The 22,369-nt window shown below is 41.4% G+C and overlaps 1 protein-coding gene across 1 annotated transcript in view; it reads left to right on the top strand.

Annotated features, from left to right (window-relative positions):
* Positions 1–22,369, top strand: part of CCDC57 (coiled-coil domain containing 57) — a 233,531-nt gene that overhangs the window by 143,125 nt on the left and 68,037 nt on the right. The window contains exons 15-16 of the mRNA XM_053705728.1: positions 7,786–7,907; positions 16,053–16,166. Coding sequence (XP_053561703.1) covers positions 7,786–7,907; positions 16,053–16,166 — 236 coding nt within the window. The remainder of the gene's footprint in view (positions 1–7,785; positions 7,908–16,052; positions 16,167–22,369) is intronic.

Below are 22,369 nucleotides of genomic sequence, written 5' to 3'. Positions count from 1 at the left end.
TTGGGTATTCATTATCCCATACGTCACTAGCTCATGGACTCTTGTTAATTACATGAAAGAAAACATAATTTATGTAAGAACTTACCTGATAAATTCATTTCTTTCATATTAACAAGAGTCCATGAGGCCCACCCTTTTTTGTGGTGGTTATGATTTTTTTGTATAAAGCACAATTATTCCAATTCCTTATTTTATATGCTTCGCACTTTTTTCTTATCACCCCACTTCTTGGCTATTCGTTAAACTGATTTGTGGGTGTGGTGAGGGGTGTATTTATAGGCATTTTAAGGTTTGGGAAACTTTGCCCCTCCTGGTAGGAATGTATATCCCATACGTCACTAGCTCATGGACTCTTGTTAATATGAAAGAAATGAATTTATCAGGTAAGTTCTTACATAAATTATGTTCTTTCATATTAGCAAGAGTCCATGATGCCCACCCTTTTTTGTGGTGGTTATGATTTTTTTGTATAAAGCACAATTATTCCAATTCCTTATTTTGATGCTTTTGCTCCTTTTTTATCACCCCACTTCTTGGCTATTCGTTAAACTGAATTGTGGGTGTGGTGAGGGGTGTATTTATAGGCATTTTGAGGTTTGGGAAACTTTGCCCCTCCTGGTAGGAATGTATATCCCATACGTCACTAGCTCATGGACTCTTGCTAATATGAAAGAAATGAATTTATCAGGTAAGTTCTTACATAAATTATGTTTTTACAGCATCAGGAAAAGAAAACAGAACGATTAGAATCGACCCCTTTGTTGCTATGTAGTGTGCATGACACATGCAAGCTCCTGAGCCTACCTAAGTATTCTCTTCAACAGAGGATACCATGTAAACAAAGTAAAGTTGATAATAGAAGTAACTTAGAAAGATTTTAAAGCTGCATGCTTTTTCACTGTTTTTCAACACCTCTAACAGGCCAGGTTTTCATTATAGCTGGACTAGAGCACAGGTGAATTTATCAGCTGATCACTAACCCGCTCTCACCCATCAGCTGATTATTTCACCTGTGCTCTAGTTCAGCTATAATGAAAACCTGGCCTGTTAGGGGTACTTTAGGACCACAGTTGAGAAACACTGCTGTATATAAAACATATATGCTGATGATGCCAGTAACTTTTTATCCCTGCTGTCATATTTTTATACCCTTGTGAATGAGGATAATAACTTAAAGGGACAGTAAACCTACAAAATAATGTTATATAATATTAGTACAGATTTATATAACATTAGCTTAGCGGCAACTTTATAAATCAAAAGCTTTTAGAGATTTTTTTTTATTCCAAAATTGGATTTACCTGAACGCCGCTCCAGGCTCTACTGAGCGGGTCTTGTTTTTCAAAAGCACTTCACGGGCGCACTGTCTATTCACAGCACGCCTAATCATGCCATTAAACTGAATGTAGCTCGCTCCCGCTCTGGTCTTCTCTTTTGAAAAACAAGACCCGCTCAGTAGAGCCTGGAGCGACGTTCAGGTAAATCCAATTTTGGAATTAAAAAATCTCTGAAAGCTTTTGATTTATAAAGTTGCCACTAAGCTAATGTTGTATAAATCTGTACTATGTGCAGAATTATATAACATTATTTCTCTTGTAAGGTGTATCCAGTCCACGGATCATCCATTACTTGGGGGATATTCTCCTTCCCAACAGGAAGTTGCAAGAGGATCACCCACAGCAGAGCTGCTACATAGCTCCTCCCCTAACTGCCATATCCAGTCATTCTCTTGCAACTCTCAACAAAGATGGAGGTAGTAAGAGGAAAGTGGTGATAGATAGTTTTTGCTTCAATCAAAAGTTTATTATTTTCAAATGGTACCGTAGTTGTACTGTTTTATCTCAGGCAGCATTTAGAAGAAGAATCTGCCTGAGTTTTCTATGATCTTAGCAGAAGTAACTAAGATCCACTGCTGTTCTCACATATGTCTGAGGAGTGAGGTAACTTCAGAGGGAGAATAGTGTGCAGGGTATCCTGCAATAAGGTATGGGCAGTTATGTTTTTCTAGGGATGGAATTGCTAGAAAATGCTGCTTATTCCAGATTAATGTAAGTTAAGCCTAAATACAGTGATTTAATAGCGACTAGTATCAGGCTTGCTATCAGAGGTATATACTCTGATTAATGTGCAATATAAAACGTTTGCTGGCATGTTTAATCGTTTTTATATATGCTTTGAAACAGAAACAGTTTCCTGAGGCTTTCCACTGTTGTAATATGAGTGGGAGGGGCCTATTTTAGCGCTTTTTTGCGCAGTTAAAATTACAGACAGAGACATTCAGCTTCCCTCAGCAGTCCCCTGCATGTTATAGGACATCTCTGAAGGGCTCAAAAGGCTTCAAAAGTCATTTATTGAGGAAGGTAAAGCCACAGTGGAGCTGTGGCAGTTATTGTGACTGTTTAAAAAAGTTTTTTTCGTTTTATTAATCCATTTTTTGTATTAAGGGGTTAATCATCCATTTGGAAGTGGGTGCAATGCTCTGCTAACTTGTTACATACACTGTAAAAATTTTGTTAGTTTAACTGCCTTTTTTCACTGTTATTTCAAATTTTGGCAAAATTTGTTTCTCTTAAAGGCACAGTAACGTTTTTTATATTGCTTGTTTAACTTGATTTAAAGTGTTTTCCAAGCTTGCTAGTCTCATTGCTAGTCTATGTAAACATGTCTGACATAGAGGAAACTCCTTGTTCATTATGTTTAAAAGCCATGGTGGAACCCCATATGAGAATGTGTACTAAATGTATTGATTTCACTTTAAACAATAAAGATCAGCTATTGTCTTTAAAAGAATTATCACCAAAGGATTCTGACGAGGGGGAAGTTATGCCGACTAACTCTCCCCATGTGTCGGACCCTTTGACTCCCGCTCAAGGGACTCACGCTAAAATGGCGCCAAGTACATCAAAGACGTCCATAGCGATTACTTTGCAGGACATGGCGGCAATCATGGATAATACCCTGTCAGCGGTATTAGCCAGACTGCCTGAATTCAGAGGAAAGCGCGATAGCTCTGGGGTTAGACGTAGTACAGAGCGCGCAGATGCTTTAAGGCCCATGTCTGATACTGCGTCACAATATGCAGAAGCTGAGGAAGGAGAGCTTCAGTCTGTGGGTGACATCTCTGATTCGGGGAAACCTGATTCAGAAATTTCTACTTTTAAATTTAAGCTTGAGAACCTCCGTGTATTGCTTGGGGAGGTGTTAGCTGCTCTGAATGACTGTGACACAATTGCAGTGCCAGAGAAATTGTGTAGACTGGATAAATACTATGCAGTGCCGGTGTGTACTGATGTTTTTCCAATACCTAAAAGGTTTACAGAAATTATTAATAAGGAGTGGGATAGACCCGGTGTGCCGTTTCCCCCCCCCCCCCCCCTCCGATTTTTAGAAAAATGTTTCCAATAGACGCCACCACACGGGACTTATGGCAGACGGTCCCTAAGGTGGAGGGAGCAGTTTCTACTTTAGCAAAGCGTACCACTATCCCTGTCGAGGACAGTTGTGCTTTTTCAGATCCAATGGATAAAAAATTAGAAGGTTACCTTAAGAAAATGTTTATTCAACAAGGTTTTATCCTGCAGCCCCTTGCATGCATTGCACCTGTCACTGCTGCTGCAGCGTTCTGGTTTGAGTCTCTGGAAGAGGCCTTTCAGACAGCTACTCCATTGACTGAAATACTTGACAAGCTTAGAACACTTAAGCTAGCTAATTCTTTTGTTTCTGATGCCATTGTTCATTTGACTAAACTAACGGCTAAGAATTCTGGATTCGCCATCCAGGCGCGTAGGGCGCTATGGCTTAAATCTTGGTCAGCTGACGTGACTTCAAAGTCTAAATTACTTAACATTCCCTTCAAGGGGCAGACCCTATTCGGGCCTGGTTTGAAGGAAATTATTGCTGACATTACTGGAGGTAAGGGTCATGCCCTTTCTCAGGACAGGGCCAAATCAAAGGCCAAACAGTCTAATTTTCGTGCCTTTCGAAACTTCAAGGCAAGTGCACCATCAACTTCCTCTGCTACAAAACAAGAGGGAACTTTTGCTCAATCCAAGCCGGGCTGGAAACCTAACCAGTCCTGGAACAAGGGCAAGCAGGCCAGAAAGCCTGCTGCTGCCTCTAAGACAGCATGAAGGAACGGCCCCCTATCCGGTAACGGATCTAGTAGGGGGCAGACTTTCTCTTTTCGCCCAGGCGTGGGCAAGAGATGTTCAGGATCCCTGGGCGTTGGAGATCATATCTCAGGGATATCTTCTGGACTTCAAAGCTTCCCCCCCTCAAGGGAGATTTCACCTTTCGAGATTATCTGTAAACCAGATAAAGAAAGAGGCATTCTTACGCTGTGTGCAAGACCTCCTAATTATGGTAGTGATCTGTCCAGTTCCACAGACGGAACAGGGACAGGGTTTTTATTCAAATCTGTTTTTGGTTCCCAAAAAAGAGGGAACCTTCAGACCCATTTTGGATCTAAAGATCTTAAACAAATTCCTCAGAGTTCCATCGTTCAAAATGGAAACTATTCGGACCATCCTACCTATGATCCAGGAGGGTCAATACATGACCACAGTGGATTTGAAGGATGCTTACCTTCACATGCCGATTCACAAAGATCATCATCGGTTCCTAAGGTTTGCCTTTCTGGACAGACATTATCAATTTGTGGCTCTTCCCTTCGGGTTAGCTACAGCTCCAAGAATCATTACAAAGGTTCTGGGATCGCTTCTGGTGGTTCTAAGACCGCGAGGTATATCAGTGGCCCCTTATCTGGACGACATCCTGATACAGGCGTCAAACTTTCAGATTGCCAAGTCACATACGGACATAGTTCTGGCATTTCTCAGGTCACATGGGTGGAAGGTGAACGAGGAAAATAGTTCTCTATCCCCACTCACAAGAGTCTCCTTCCTAGGGACTCTGATAGATTCTGTAGAAATGAAGATTTACCTGACAGAATCCAGGTTATCAAAGCTTCTAAAATCTTGCTGTGTTCTTCATTCTATTCCGTGCCCTTCAGTGGCTCAGTGCATGGAAGTAATCGGCTTAATGGTAGCGGCGATGGACATAGTGCCATTTGCTGGGAGGCGGATTTTCTAAGTCGTCAAACTTTTCATCCGGGGGAGTGGGAACTCCATCCGGAGGTGTTTGCTCAATTGGTTCATCGTTGAGGCAAACCAGAACTGGATCTCATGGCGTCTCGCCAGAACGCCAAACTTCCTTGTTACGGATCAGGGTCCAGGGACCCAGGAGCGGCACTGATAGATGCTCTAGCAGCGCCTTGGTTCTTCAACCTGGCTTATGTGTTTCCACCGTTTCCTCTGCTCCCTCGACTGATTGCAAAAATCAAACAGGAGAGAGCATCGGTGATCTTGATAGCGCCTGCGTGGCCACGCAGGACCTGGTATGCAGACCTAGTGGACATGTCATCCTTTCCACCATGGACCCTGCCTCTGAGACAAGACCTTCTACTACAAGGTCCTTTCAATCATCCAAATCTAACTTCTCTGAGACTGACTGCATGGAGATTGAACGCTTGATTTTATCAAAGCGTGGCTTCTCCGAGTCAGTCATTGATACCCTATTACAGGCACGAAAGCCTGTCACCAGGAAAATCTACCATAAGATATGGCGGAAATACCTTTATTGGTGTGAATCCAAGAATTACTCATGGAGTAAGGTTAGGATTCCTAGGATATTGTCCTTTCTCCAAGAGGGTTTGGAAAAAGGATTATCAGCTAGTTCTTTAAAGGGACAGATTTCTGCTCTGTCTATTCTTTTGCACAAGCGTCTGGCTGAAGTTCCAGACGTTCAAGCTTTTTGTCAGGCTTTGGTTAGAATCAAGCCTGTGTTTAAACCTGTTGCTCCCCCATGGAGCTTAAACTTGGTTCTTAAAGTTCTTCAAGGGGTTCCGTTTGAACCCCTTCATTCCATTGATATTAAACTTTTGTCTTGGAAAGTTCTGTTTTTGATGGCTATTTCCTCGGCTCGGAGAGTCTCTGAGTTATCTGCTTTACAATGTGATTCTCCTTATCTGATTTTCCATTCAGATAAAGTAGTTTTGCGTACAAAACCTGGGTTTTTACCTAAGGTAGTTTCTTACAAGAATATCAATCAAGAGATTGTTGTTCCATCATTGTGTCCTAATCCTTCTTCAAAGAAGGAACGTCTTTTACATAATCTGGACGTGGTCCGTGCTTTGAAGTTTTACTTACAAGCTACTAAAGATTTTCGCCAAACATCTACACTGTTTGTTGTTTACCCTGGACAGAGGAGAGGTCAAAAAGCTTCGGCAACCTCTCTTTCTTTTTGGCTTCGGAGCGTAATACGCTTAGCCTATGAGACTGCTGGACAGCAGCCCCCTGAAAGGATTACAGCTCATTCTACTAGAGCTGTGGCTTCCACCTGGGCCTTTAAAAATGAGGCTTCTGTTGAACAGATTTGCAAGGCTGCGACTTGGTCTTCGCTTCATACCTTTTCAAAATTTTATAAATTTGATACTTTTGCTTTTTTCGGAGGCTATTTTTGGGAGAAAGGTTCTACAGGCAGTGGTTCCTTCAATTTAAGCCTGCCTTGTCCCTCCCTTCATCCGTGTATTTTAGCTTTGGTATTGGTATCCCACAAGTAATGGATGATCCGTGGACTGGATACACCTTACAAGAGAAAACATAATTTATGCTTACCTGATAAATGTATTTCTCTTGTTGTGTATCCAGTCCACGGCCCGCCCTGTCCTTTTAAGGCAGGTCTAAATTTTAATTTAAACTACAGTCACCACTGCACCCTATGGTTTCTCCTTTCTCGGCTTGTTTCGGTCGAATGACTGGATATGGCAGTTAGAGGAGGAGCTATGTAGCAGCTCTGCTGTGGGTGATCCTCTTGCAACTTCCTGTTGGGAAGGAGAATATCCCACAAGTAATGGATGATCCGTGGACTGGATACACCACAAGAGAAATACATTTATCAGGTAAGCATAAATTATGTTTTTGTAGGTTTACTGTCCCTTTAATGTTGCTAGAATACAGAGGCTTTGTAAAGATGAGAACACTACATTTATTGATGCTATGTTATTTGCTTTTATTTATAAATTGCCGCCTTATTTTACAGTACATAATCATGGGGTGGTACAATGCACATCTGTTGAGCTGCAATTAAATTATTAGACAAAATAAAAATTGATACAGTAGGAGTAGGGCAATGGTCCAAAGAGCTTACAATCTAGATCTCTTCATATCATTCACTGAGAAAGTGGAAGAACCCTTAATGAGCCAGTATGATCAATCAAATAGTCCCTAGTAAACGACTTCTGAATAAAAGTAACAAGAGCTCCTGCATCTTGCCAGCTGATTTTAGGCTACAATTGAGGCACTTTCTGCAGTTATATTATTAACAATCAGTCTCACTTCATATATAGAGAGATGGGAAACACAATAAGAAAATACTAAACATCTCTCAAATATTTAGATATGGAATTAAAAACACTGTAGTGTGTTTCTTGACTGGGCCACAGTAATCATATGCACTTCTGGAGCTTAGTAAATCCCTTGATAAAATCTCACTGGGAGTTTTACTTACACCCTTCGGAGGATTCAAAATATAACAATTTGCCTCTCTCAGCGGGGTCTAGTTGTGTTGTGGTCCGTTGCAGTTTTACTGTTCTACTCCTTTCATTTTACAATTTATTGGCTATAGAATATATTTATTTGCATTCATTGATCTGTTATGTTACCGATATGTTTGTCTTAAAGTAATTTTACTAGAAAGTGTTTTTGTTTTATTCCATATGTCCTGTAGTCAGTTTGCCTCAGAAATCTGTCCAGTTAGTATCCTCAACTCTGTCATCTAAAATGGAAGTACAAGAGGCACAAAATCGCCTATCGGCTTTGGAAGACCTTCAATACCAGCTAACATGCCAGGTAGATATATAATGAGCATTGCTTTATATGACACAACAGCACTACGGAATTTTACAAATAACTGATGATGATGATAATAATAACATTCTGCTTTAGCTGAGGTGACTGTATTGACCTGTACTTAGCTAGCTAACATGCCAGATGCCTGGATTGACATACACCACACTAGCTAGCATGTCAGGTGGCTGTTTTAATATGTACGCCCTTAGCTAGCATACCAGATTCCTTAAGACTTTGTGCAAGCTAATGTGCCAGGCAACTATATTGACCTGTACTGAGCAAGTAGCATGCCAGATGATTGTATTGACATGTACTGTACTTTTTAATTTGCCTGATTATTGTATTTACATTAACTGCACTAGATAATATGCCTATTGATTGTATTTATACACTTCTCTAGCTAACATGCCAGGTGATGGTGTTGAAATATACTGAACCAGCAAACATGCCATTTTATGGTAATGATCTATACTGCTCTAGATAATGTGCTAGGTGATGGTATTGATATATATTCTGCTCTAGATAATTTTTCATGTGGTGATATTGATATATATTCTGCTCTAGATAAGGTGCCAGGCGATCATATTGATACATATTCTGCTCTAGATAATGTGCCAGGCGATGGTATTGATATATATTCTGCTCTAGATAATGTGCCAGGCAATGGTATTGATATATATTATGCTCTTCTAGATAATGTGCCAGGCGATGGTATTGATATATATTATTCTCTTCTAGATAATGTGTCATATGATGGTATTGATATATATTCTGCTCTAGATAAGGTGCCAGGCGATCATATTGATACATATTCTGCTCTAGATAATGTGCCAGGCGATGGTATTGATATATATTCTGCTCTAGATAATGTGCCATGCGATCATATTGATACATATTCTGCTCTAGATAATGTGCCAGGCGATGGTACTGATATACATTTCTCTTGCAAGGTGTATCCAGTACACGGATTCATCCTTTACTTGTGGGATATTCTCCTTCCCTACAGGAAGTGGCAAAGAGAGCACACAGCAGAGCTGTCCATATAGCTCCCCCTCTAGCTCCACCCCCCAGTCATTCTCTTTGCCGGCTCTAAGCACTAGGGAATCTCTCGGGGGGGTAAAGTGAATGTGGTGTTAGAATTGTAGTTTTTATTATCTTCAATCAAAAGTTTGTTATTTTAAATGGTACCGGTTTGTACTATTTACTCTCTAGCAGAAAAGTGATGAAGATTTCTGCTGAGAGGAAAATGATTTTAGCATGTTGTAACTAAAATCCACTGCTGTTCCCACACAGGACTGAGGAGTACCAGAAAACTTCAGTTGGGGGGAACAGTTTGCAGGGTGAACTGCAATAAGGTATGTTCAGTCATTTATTTCTAGACAAGACTGAGATAATGCTAGAAGAGACTGACAATATCCCCATGAGGGGAGGGTAAGCTATGTTCACAGACTTAGTAAGGAATTGAATGCTTACATCACAGGGCTAATTATGCTGGTTGACACTTATTCAGGGCAATCGATTGTTTAGCTAAGGAAAATATCGTTTGCAAGACACTTTGAAAGTCCTTTTGGGTTCTTTCTGGGGTTATTACCCACATGGCTATTTTTTATTTACTTAGGAGTGATTTCTTAGGCCTCACAGCTCCGGAATATAGTGGGAGGAGCCTAATTTCGCACCTCAGATGCACAGTTAGAATTGCAGAGAAGTTCATAATGCTTCACATGGAGGGTCCTGCTGCTGTTTGAGGGCCTTAAGGAAGCTATATTCCCCCAAATTTGATCCCTAAGGGCAGGTAGGGCCACATCAAGGCTGTGGCAAGGTGCTGTAGTAATTTTAACCGGGTGTTGGTTTTAGGCTGCTCCGGTTTGGGCATTAAGGGGTTAATCGTTTTGCAACTTGTGGTGCAATCTTATTAAGGCTTTAGGTACATACTGTGAAAATTTCAAAAGGATTGCTGCATTTTTCACTGTTTTGTAAAATTGTGTGCTCTTTTTATCTCTTAAAGGCACAGTAACGTTTTTTCAAATTGTGTTTTTTATTTGATTAAATTGATTTCCAAGCCTGCTTGTGTATACTACTAGTCTGTTAAACATGTCTGACACTAAGGAAAATCCTTGTTCAATTTGTTTAGAAGCCATGGTGGAACCCCCTCTCAGAATGTGTCCCACTTGTATTGATATGTCTATACACTTTAAAGATCATATTGTCGCACTTAAGAAGGTGGCCCAAGATGATTCTCAGACTGAAGGTAACGAGGGTAGCCCGTCTGCCTCTCCCCAAGTGTCACAACCAGTTACGCCCGCACAAGCGACGCCTACTACCTCTAGTGCGTCTAACCCTTTTATATTGCAAGACTTAGTGGCAGTCATGGATAATTCTCTTACAGCCTTCTTATCTAAACTGCCCGTGTTACCTGCAAAGCGTGATAGCTCAGTTTTAAGAACAGATTATGAGCATTCTGACGCTTTGGTAGCCATATCCCGATATACCCTCACAACGCTCTGAAGTGGGAGCGAGGGATTTGATGTCTGAGGGAGAAGTCTCTGATTCAGGAAGGGTTCCTCCTCAGACAGATTCAGATACATTGGCTTTTAAATTTAAACTAGAACACCTCCGTGTTTTGCTTAGGGAGGTATTAGCTACTCTGGATGACTGCGACCCTTTGGTGATCCCAGAGAAATTGTGTAAAATGGACAAGTACCTAGAGGTCCCTGTTTACACCGATGCGTTTCCGGTCCCTAAGAGGATTGCGGATATCGTTACTAGGGAGTGGGATAGACCAGGTGTTCCCTTTGCTCCCCCTCCTGTTTTTAAGAAAATGTTCCCCATATCTGACCCTGTGCGGGACTCGTGGCAGACGGTCCCTAAGGTGGAGGGGGCTGTTTCTTCACTTGCTAAACGCACAACCATACCTATTGAAGACAGTTGTGCTTTTAAAGACCCTATGGATAAAAAATTAGAGGGTTTACTTAAGAACATTTTTGTTCAACAAGGTTTTCTTCTCCAGCCTATTGCCTGCATTATTCCTGTAACTACTGCAGCTGCTTTCTGGTTTGAGGCGCTGGAAGACTCGCTCCAGACGGAGACCTCATATGAGGAAATTATGGATAGAATTAAGGCTCTAAAGCTAGCTAATTCTTTTATCACTGACGCCGCTTTTCAAATAGCTAAGTTAGCGGCAAAACATTCAGGTTTCGCCATTTTGGCGCGCAGGGCGCTATGGCTAAAGTCCTGGTCGGCCGATGTGTCGTCTAAATCCAAGCTTTTGAACATCCCTTTCAAAGGAAAGACCCTCTTCGGGCCTGAATTGAAAGAGATTATTTCAGAAATCACCGGTGGAAAAGGCCATGCTCTCCCTCAGGACAAGTCCTTTAAGACAAAGAACAAAGCTAATTTTCGTTCCTTTCGTAATTTCAGGAACGGCCCGCTTCATCCTCTCCGGCTGCAAAGCAAGAGGGTAACGCTTCACAGCCCAAGGCAACCTGGAAACCTTACCAGGGCTGGAATAAGGGTAAACAGTCCAAAAAGCCTGCAGCTGCCACCAAGACAGCATGAAGGGGTAGCCCCCGATCCGGGACCGGATCTAGTAGGGGGCATACTCTCTCTCTTCACTCAGGCCTGGGCAAGAGATGTACACGATCCTTGGGCGTTAGATATTGTATCCCAGGGATATCTTCTAGAATTCAAGGGTTCTCCTCCAAGGGGGAGGTTCCACATTTCTCGTCTGTCTACAGATCAGACAAAGAAAGAGGCGTTTTTACGCTGTGTAGAAGATCTACATACAATGGGAGTGATCCACCCTTGTTCCAATGGCGGAACAAGGGTTGGGTTTTTACTCAAACCTGTTTGTGGTTCCCAAAAAAGAGGGAACTTTCAGACCCATCCTGGATCTAAAAATTCTAAACAGATTCCTCAGAGTCCCATCATTCAAAATGGAGACCATTCGGACAATCTTACCAATGATCCAGGAAGGTCAATATATGACTACCGTGGATCTAAAGGATGCATAACTACACATTCCTATCCACAAAGATCATCACCAGTTTCTCAGGTTTGCTTTTCTGGACAAGCATTACCAGTTTGTGGCTCTTCCTTTCGGCTTAGCCACTGCTCCCAGAATTTTCACAAAGGTGCTAGGGTCCCTCTTGGCGGTTCTAAGACTGCGGGGCATAGCAGTGGCGCCTTATTTAGATGACATCTTAATTCAGGTGCCGTCTTTCCAAAGAGCCAAGTCTCACACGGAGATTGTATTGGCCTTTCTGAGGTCTCACGGGTGGAAGGTGAACATCAAAAAGAGTTCTCTTTCCCCTCTCACAAGGGTTCCCTTCCTAGGGACTCTAATAGACTCGGTAGAAATGAAAATATTTCTGACGGAGGTCAGAAAATTAAAACTCTTAACTACTTGCCGAGTTCTTCATTCCATTCCCCGGCCATCTGTGGCTCAGTGCATGGAGACAATCGGATTAATGGTAGCGGCAATGGACATAGTCCCTTTTGCTCGGATACACCTCAGACCACTGCAACTATGCATGCTCAAACAGTGGAATGGGGATTATGCAGATTTGTCACCTCAAATTCAGTTGGACCAGGAGACCAGAGATTCTCTTCTCTGGTGGTTGTCTCAGGATCACCTGTCTCAGGGAATATGTTTCCGCAGACCAGAGTGGATCATTGTAACGACCGACGCCAGTCTGTTAGGCTGGGGTGCAGTCTGGGACTCCCTAAAAGCTCAGGGCTTATGGTCTCGGGAAGAAACGCTTCTCCCAATAAACATTCTGGAACTAAGGGCGATATTCAACGCTCTTCAGGCATGGCCTCAACTAGCTGCTGCCAAATTCAGCAGATTTCAGTCGGACAACATCACGACTGTAGCTTACGTCAATCTTCAGGGGGGAACAAAGAGTTCCCTAGCGATGACGGAAGTAACTAAAATAATAAGGTGGGCGGAGGATCACTCCTGCCAGCTCTCAGCAATTCACATCCCACAAGTAGACAACTGGGAGGCGGATTTCCTAAGTCGTCAGACTTTTCACCCGGGGGAGTGGGAACTCCACCCGCAGGTGTTTGCCCAGCTGACTCAGCTATGGGGCACTCCAGAGTTGGATCTGATGGTGTCCCGTCAGAACACCAAACTTCCTCTCTACGGGTCCAGGTCCCGGGACCCCAAGGCGGTATTGATAGATGCTCTAGCAGCGCCTTGGTCCTTCAATCTGGCTTATGTTTTTCCACCGTTTCCCCTTCTCCCTCGTCTGGTCGCCAGAATCAAGCAGGAGAAGGCTTCGGTGATTCTGATAGCGCCTGCGTGGCCACGCAAGACTTGGTATGCAGACCTAGTGGACATGTCATCTGTCCCACCATGGACACTGCCAATGAGGCAGGATCTTCTAATACAGGGTCCGTTCAAGCATCCAAATCTAGTTTCTCTACGTCTGACTGCTTGGAGATTGAACGCTTAATTCTATCAAAGCGAGGTTTCTCTGAGTCGGTTATAGATACTCTGATTCAGGCTAGAAAGCCTGTCACCTGAAAAATCTACCATAAGATATGGAGGAAATATCTGGGTTGGTGTGAATCCAAGGGTTACTCATGGAGTAAGATTAGGATTCCCAGGATATTGTCTTTCCTCCAAGAAGGATTGGAGAAAGTATTGTCAGCTAGTTCCTTGAAGGGACAGATATCTGCTCTGTCTATCCTTTTACACAAGCGTCTGGCAGAGGTACCAGACGTTCAAGCGTTTGCTCAGGCTTTAGTCAGAATCAAGCCTGTCTATAAACCTGTGGCTCCGCCATGGAGTCTAAATCTAGTTCTTTCAGTTCTTCAAGGGGTTCCGTTTTAACCTTTACATTCCATAGATATTAAGTTGTTATCTTGGAAAGTTTTGTTTTTGGTAGCTATCTCTTCTGCTCGAAGAGTTTCAGAATTATCTGCCTTACAGTGTGATTCACCTTCCCTGGTGTTCCACGCAGATAAGGTAGTTTTGCGTACCAAGCCTGGTTTTCTTCCTAAAGTTGTTTCTAACAAGAATATTAACCAGGAAATAGTTGTTCCTTCTCTGTGTCCTAATCCTTCTTCGAAGAAGGAACGTCTGTTACACAATCTTGATGTAGTTCGTGCTTTAAAGTTCTATTTACAAGCAACTAAGGATTTCAGACAAACATCCTCCTTGTTTGTTATCTATTCTGGTAAGAGGAGAGGTCAGAAAGCGACTGCTACCTCTCTTTCCTTTTGGCTGAAAAGCATCATCCGTTTGGCCTATGAGACTGCTGGCCAGCAGCCTCCTGAAACAATTACTGCTCATTCTACTAGAGCAGTGGCTTCCACATGGGCTTTCAAAAATGAGGCTTCTGTTGAACAGATTTGTAAGGCAGCGACTTGGTCTTCACTGCATACTTTTTCCAAATTGTACAAATTCGATACTTTTGCTTCTTCGGAGGCTATTTTTGGGAGAAAGGTTTTGCAAGCAGTGGTGCCTTCCGTTTAAGGTACCTGTCTTGTTCCCTCCCTTCATCCGAGTCCTAAAGCTTTGGTATTGGTATCCCACAAGTAAAGGATGAATCCGTGGACTGGATACACCTTGCAAGAGAAAACAGAATTTATGCTTACCTGATAAATTACTTTCTCTTGCGGTGTATCCAGTCCACGGCCCGCTCTGGCATTTAAGTCAGGTAAAATTTTTTGTTTAAACTACAGTCACCACTGCACCCTATGGTTTCTCCTTTTTCTTCCTAACCTTTGGTCGAATGACTGGGGGGTGGAGCTAGAGGGGGAGCTATATGGACAGCTCTGCTGTGTGCTCTCTTTGCCACTTCCTGTAGGGAAGGAGAATATCCCACAAGTAAAGGATGAATCCGTGTACTGGATAACACCGCAAGAGAAAGTAATTTATCAGGTAAGCATAAATTCTGTTTTTGCTCTAGATAAGGTGCCAGGCGATCATATTGATACATATTCTGCTCTAGATAATGTGCCAGGTGATGGTATTGATATATATTCTGCTCTAGATAATATGCCAGGCGATGGTATTAATATATATTCTGCTCTAGATAATGCGCCAGGTGATGGTATTGATATATATTCTGCTCTAGATAATGTGCCAGGCGATGGTATTGATATATATTCTGCTCTAGATAATGCGCCAGGCGATGGTATTGATATATATTCTGCTCTAGATAATGTGCCAGGCGATGGTATTGATATATATTCTGCTCTAGATAATGTGCCAGGCGATGGTATTGATATATATTCTGCTCTAGATAATGTGCCAGGCGATGGTATTGATATATATTCTGCTCTAGATAATATGCCAGGCGATGGTATTAATATATATTCTGCTCTAGATAATGTGCCAGGTGATGGTATTGATATATATTCTGCTCTAGATAATGTGCCAGGTGATGGTATTGATATATATTCTGCTCTAGATAATATGCCAGGCGATGGTATTAATATATATTCTGCTCTAGATAATGTGCCAGGTGATGGTATTGATACATATTCTGCTCTAGATAATGTGCCAGGCGATGGTATTGATATATATTCTGCTCTAGATAATGTGCCAGGCGATGGTATTGATATATATTCTGCTCTAGATAATGCGCCAGGCGATGGTATTGATATATATTCTGCTCTAGATAATGTGCCAGGCGATGGTATTGATACATATTCTGCTCTAGATAATGTGCCAGGCGATGGTATTGATACATATTCTGCTCTAGATAATGTGCCAGGCGATGGTATTGATATATATTCTGCTCTAGATAATGTGCCAGGCGATGGTATTGATATATATTCTGCTCTAGATAATGTGCCAGGCGATGGTATTGATATATATTCTGCTCTAGATAATGTGCCAGGCGATGGTATTGATATATATTCTGCTCTAGATAATGCGCCAGGCGATGGTATTGATATGTACTGCTCTTACTAACATGTGAGGTGGCAGTTTAAACATACAATATACCAATTGACATGTCAGGTGATTATTTCTGCATATGCTGCTCTAGTTAACATGCTAATAAGTATATTGGAACATTCTACCCTAGCTAACAATCAGGGCACCTACATAAAGTTGTATGGAGGTTGTGACTGATTTAAACTGTTTATATGTTTTTAACTGTGTTATGTGTTACTATTTCTGTGCTATAGGAATTGCAGTATGCCCAATATCATCCGTCTTCCATTCGCCTTGCCAAAGGTTATCACAGCTTTAACACAAAGAACAAAGTAGACCATGAAGATGCAGGGACAGCTAAACTACAGGTAAGCTGAGCATGGTAGTTTAAAGTTTAATTTCTTTCTTTTGTTTGCTGGATTGATACATTTTAATTATATCTGAAATCCCAAAAATGTATTATCTTCTAAATAACCATTCAAGACTGACAATTTGTCAATGGTTACGGACTAGTACCTCTCTATGTTCAGATGGCTATCCCGGGACGACTAATATGATAAAAAAAAAAATAGTTTTTTCCTATATTTAAAATAAAATCCACATAATCTTTAGACTAAAACTTTACATTTACACAACTGTTTGTCCAATTTTTAATCAGCAGAACACATAAAATCCACATACTAAGTGTTACAAATATAAACTTCAGGCTAAAACTTTACATTAACACAACTATTTGTCCAATTTTTAAGCAGCAGAACATATTTTAGAATTGAGCAGAACAAAACCACAAAACTGTTTGAAAAGAGGTAGAACTAGAAAGAGGTAGACTATCACGGTTTATAATATTCCGTTCTATAATGTACTGCAAGCCAGTTGCAAGTAATTCCGTACTACATATGCCGGTCGCCTACCTAAACATGTTTTTAAATCTGTTATGAAGAAAGGCATTTGATAATAGTTAAAATGTAACAGTTCTAAACATGCTTCAGAGATTAAGAATTCAAAAAAGAGGATATTTTTCTACAGTAATAGAAAATGCTCTCAGGGATGTTGAGCCAATGGACTGGGTGGATCTTTTGATGGAACAGCAGAAAAAAATAGTAAAGATTGTAGAATATGGAGTTATAAGAGTTGATTCATTCAGTATTCACAAAGTTGCAGGATAGTCAAAAGATGTCTCTCCATTCTTTATTGTGAAAAATAATTGGAGCAGGGATTTAGTAGGGGTTGCCATTTTGTGCATTCTAAGAATTAAAGATTGGGTAATTTCCGCCAAGTTTTTTCGAGAGATCCCACTCCATCTAGGACTTGGCTCAGGTTAAATGGCAATATGCATTACCATGCTTTTGAATTAATTCATGCGAGAAATACTTTTGTTTCACAATTTACAGGTGATAATTTTGAGATTATGAATTATATTAAATGTACAAGTAAAGCTGTCATCAACTTGATTTAGTGCCCAACATGTAAGGGTCAGTATGTTCGATATGATCACCAGAGACATAAGAACCCGCATTTGTCAACATCTTTCATTTATCACCAACAATCCCTCTTCTGCCTTGTTGCATTTTTTTAAATAAAAACAGATTTCTGATACTTTTCTTTCATAAAGTTAGTGAGAGTCCACAAACCATTACTCCTGGGAATTATACTCCTGACCACTAGGAGGAGGCAAAGATTACCAAAACTATAAGAGCCCTTAAAAACACTCCCACCTTTTCATATGCCAGTTTCCTGTGTTGCTGCATCCTCTACTCTTTAGTGTGATTAGCTTATCTGAGCAGTTTTCTGATTAATCTGCTGGTATAGAGTTTTGGAATCAGTTAAGGTCAGCTAATGCTTACATTTGTAATGCTGTTGTTGACATTATTAAGATTAATGCTAAAATTATAATATTAGCAGTCCTGGCCATGAGGGAGCTGCGGCCACAACCGCCTAGCAACCAGAAGGTTGAGAGTTTTAATTCAGCTAAGGTTGATGATTTCTCAGTCTATGTTTTGTCACTTCTTTTTCAGGGAATAATTTTGTTTGGGCCTGGTCTGGATACTGTTTTCCTACTGTGACAGATAAAGGAGCTTTCTTTCATGTAATTGGCAAGAGTCCATGAGCTAGTGACATATGGGATATACAATCCTACCAGGAGGGGCAAAGTTCCCCAAACCTCAAAATGCCTATAAATACACCCTTCACCACACCCACAATTCAGTTTTACAAACTTTGCCTCCTATGGAGGTGGTGAAGTAAATTTGTGCTAAGATTTCTACGTTGATATGCGCTTCTCAGCATTGTTGAAGCCCGATTCCTCTCAGAGTACAGCGAATGTCAGAGGGACGTGAAGGGAGTATCACTTATTGAATTTGATGATTTCCCTAACGGGGGTCTATTTCATAGGTTCTCTGTTATCGGTCGTAGAGATTCATCTCCTACCTCCCTTTTCAGATCGACGATATACTCTCAATTTACCATTACCTCTACTAATAACTGTTTTAGTACTGGTTTGGCTATCTGCTATATGTGGATGGGTGTCTTTTGGTAAGTATGTTTTCATTACTTAAGACACTCTCAACTATGGTTTGGCACTTTATGCATTTATATAAAATTCTAAATATATGTATTGTACTTATATTTGTCATGAGTCAGGTTCATGTATTTCCTTCTGCAGACTGTCAGTTTCATATTTGGGGAATGTAAACATTTTTAAGAAATTTATTTCTTACCTGGGGTTTAGTCTTTTTTCAATTGACTACTTCTTACAATTGCGGGTATTAGGCCCGCGGGTGCGTCAAATGCTAAACTTTATTGCGTCATTTTTGGCACGAAAATTGTTGTTAGATCCATGTCTTTAGTTGTATTAGCTAGAAGAGCTTTGTGGCTCAAGTCTTGGAATGCTGATATCACATCTAAATCTAGATTACTATCTCTTTCTTTCCAAGGTAATAATTTATTTGGTTCTCAGTTGGATTCTATTATTTCAGCTATCACTGGGGGAAAAGGAGTTTTTTTGCCTCAGGATAAGAAACCTAAGGGTAAATCTAAGGCTTCTAACCGTTTTCGTTCCTTTCGTCAGAATAAGGAACAAAAACTCAATCCTCCCCCCAAGGAATCTGCTTCCAATTTGAAGCCTTCCTCAAATTGGAATAAATCCAAGCCATTTAGGAAACCAAAGTCAGCCCCTAAGTCTGCATGAAGGTGCGGCCCTCATTCCAGCTCAGCTGGTAGGGGGCAGATTAAGGTTTTTCAAGGATTTTTGGATAAAATCTGTCCAAAATCATTGGATTCAGAGCATTGTCTCTCAAGGTATCGAATAGGATTCAGAGTAAGACCTCCTGTGAGGAGATTTTTTCTCTCGCGCATCCCTGTAAATCCAGTAAAAGCTCAGGCTTTTCTGAAGTGTGTTTCAGACCTGGAGTCTTCAGGGGTAATCATGCCAGTTCCTCTTCAGGAACCAGGTCTGGGGTTTTATTAAAACCTATTCATTGTACCAAAGAAAGAAAATCTATTCAGACCAGTTCTGGATCTAAAAATTTTGAATCGTTATGTAAGAGTATCAACTTTCAAGATGGTGACTATAAGGACTATTCTGCCTTTTGTTCAGCAAGGACATTATCTGTCCACAATAGACTTGCAGGATGCATACCTTCATATTCCGATTCATCCAGAACACTATCAGTTTCTGAGATTCTCTTTTCTAGACAAGCATTACCAATTTGTTGCTCTTCCATTTGGCCTAGCAACAGCTCCAAGAATCTTTTCAAAGGTTCTGGGTGCCCTACTATCTGTAATCAGAGTACAGGGTATTGCAGTGTTTCCTTATTTGGACGATATCTTGGTACTAGCTCAGTCTTTACGTACTGCAGAATCTCACACGAATCAACTAGTGTTGTTTCTTCGGAAACATGGTTGGAGGATCAATTTACCAAAAAGTTTTTTGATTCCTCAGACAAGGGTCACCTTTTTAGGCTTCCAGATAGATTCAGTGTCCATGACTCTGTCTCTAACCGACAAGAGACGTTTAAAATTGGTCGCAGCATGCCGGCACCTTCAGTCTCAGTCATTCCCTTCAGTGGCTATGTGCATGGAAGTTTTAGGTCTCATGACTGCAGCATCGGACGCGATCCCCTTTGCTCGTTTTCACATGAGACCTCTACAGCTTTGTATGCTGAATCAATGGTGCAGGTATTATACAAAGATATCACAATTAATATCCTTGAATCCCAATGTACGACACTCTCTGACATGGTGGATAGATCACCATCGTTTGGTTCAAGGGGCTTCTTTTGTTCGGCCAACCTGGACTGTGATCTCAACAGATGCAAGTCTTTCAGGTTGGGGAGCTGTTTGGGAATCTCTGACAGCACAAGGGGTTTGGAAATCTCAAGAGGCGAGATTACCAATAAATATTTTAGAACTCCGTGCAATTCTCAGGGCTCTTCAGTTCTGGCCTCTGCTAAAGAGAGAACCGTTCATTTGTTTTCAGACAGACAATATCACAACTGTGGCTTATGTCAATTATCAGGGTGGGACTCACAGTCCCCAAGCTATGAAAGAAGTATCTTGGATACTTTCTTGGGCGGAATGCAGCTCCTGTCTAATCTCTGCGGTGCATATCCCAGGTGTAGACAATTGGGAGGCGGATTATCTCAGCCACCAGACTTTACATCCAGGGGAGTGGTCTCTCCATCCAGATGTGTTTTCTCAGATTGTTCAGATGTGGGGTCTTCCAGAGATAGATCTCATGGCCTCTCATCTAAACAAGAAACTTCCCAGATACCTGTCCAGGTCCAGGGATGTTCAGGCGGAAGCAGTGGATGCGCTGACACTTCCTTGGTGTTATCATCCTGCTTACATCTTCCTGCCTCTAGTTCTCCTTCCAAGAGTGATATCCAAGATCATCATGGAACAGTCTTTTGTGTTGCTGGTGGCTCCAGCATGGCCACACAGGTTTTGGATCTGGTTCGGATGTCTAGTTGCCCGCCTTGGCCACTTCCGTTACGGCCGGACCTACTATCTCGAGGTCCGTTTTTCCATCAGGATCTCAAATCATTAAATTTGAAGGTATGGAAATTGAACGCTTAGTTCTAAGTCATAGAGGTTTCTCTGAACCAGTGATTAATACTATGTTACAAGCTCGTAAATCTGTCTCTAGAAAGATTTATTATAGAGTTTGGAAGACTTACATTTCATGGTGTTCTTCTCATAAATTCTCCTGGCATTCTTTTAGAATTCCTAGAATTTTACAGTTTCTTCAGGATGGTTTGGATAAGGGTTTGTCTGCAAGTTCCTTGAAAGGACAAATCTCCGCTCTTTCTGTTTTATTTCACAGAAAGATTGCTATACTTGTGATGTCAGCGGCTTGTGATGTCACGCCACTGTGTGAGTTGACTTCACTGGTGTTCTCACCATGTGACATAGTGGAGGGAGCCTCAGCCTGGAAGCGGCTGCGTCGCAGCGCAGCGTCAGTGAGTAGTACAGTAACTTGTAAGTTGAAGCTCAAGCAGGCCATGTGGGGTCACATGTGGACAGTACACTGGACAGTGGGAGCAGCAGGACCAGGGAGTCAGACGGAACTGAATAGACGGGGGGACCAGCGGCAACTTGGGCAGCAGCAGGCAGAAAAAGCAGAGCAGAGGCAGGCAGCAGGCACATCATTCGGTTCAAGTCTGAAGATTCATTCACAATCAACAAAGGCTTTTGTTTGAGCTCAGGTGAGAGCAATTGTTGGATTTCTCTATTACATGCTTGCAATTACCATTCTTTGTGCAGCAGCAAGCTGTGAGTCTCCCGTGTAGATGTGATTTAAAAATAATTTGACTGCGTGTAGCTCTGCCCTGTGATAATCCATATGGAGGTGTGGGGCCAGGGGTATGCAAGATGCTGCATAACAAGGCTTTGTTCATTAGTCCAGTCATTTGTGTTAGATCATGTCCTGCTTCGTTTGGCATTTAGGGGTGCATAAAGGACTCATGTATGTAGTATATATTTTTATAATAATTATTGTTGTGAACAGTGAATGTGATACAAGTTAGTGACTGTCTGTGTGAAGTCCAGTAGAAGACATACTGACCATGTTGTCAAAATATGGCAGACTGTTTTATTAAAGCATGGCATCTACACTTCATGCAGATATTCATTATGGTGGAGAATGGAGATATATTTATTCATAGTGTTTTTTCTTGGAGATTATCTAGAGAATTTAGCCCAACACCTGCTTTTGCAAAAATGCGCCAAGTAAAAACACTATGAATAATTATATCTCCACCATAATGAATATATTCATAGTGTTTTTACTTGGAGCATTTTTGCAAAAGCAGGTGTTGGGCTAAATTCTCTAGATTATCTAGAGAATTTAGCCCAACACCTTGGCAGTTATCCTGTCTGAAGTCTTGTTGGTGTGTGAGTGTGCGTGTGTGACTGTGTGAGCGTGTGAGTATGTATGGGCTCATTTTCACATTTGGGGGTGCATAAAGTACTCATGTATGTAGTATATATTTTTTTTTTAATAATTATTGTTGTGAACAGTGAATGTGATACAAGTTAGTGACTGTTGGTGTGAAGTCCAGTAGAAGACATA

The sequence above is a fragment of the Bombina bombina genome, chromosome 1, assembly GCF_027579735.1.
Source record: "Bombina bombina isolate aBomBom1 chromosome 1, aBomBom1.pri, whole genome shotgun sequence".
Taxonomy (NCBI): Eukaryota; Metazoa; Chordata; class Amphibia; order Anura; family Bombinatoridae; genus Bombina; species Bombina bombina.
Note: the sequence above shows the minus strand (reverse complement) of the source record. Positions and strands in the feature narration are given on the sequence as shown.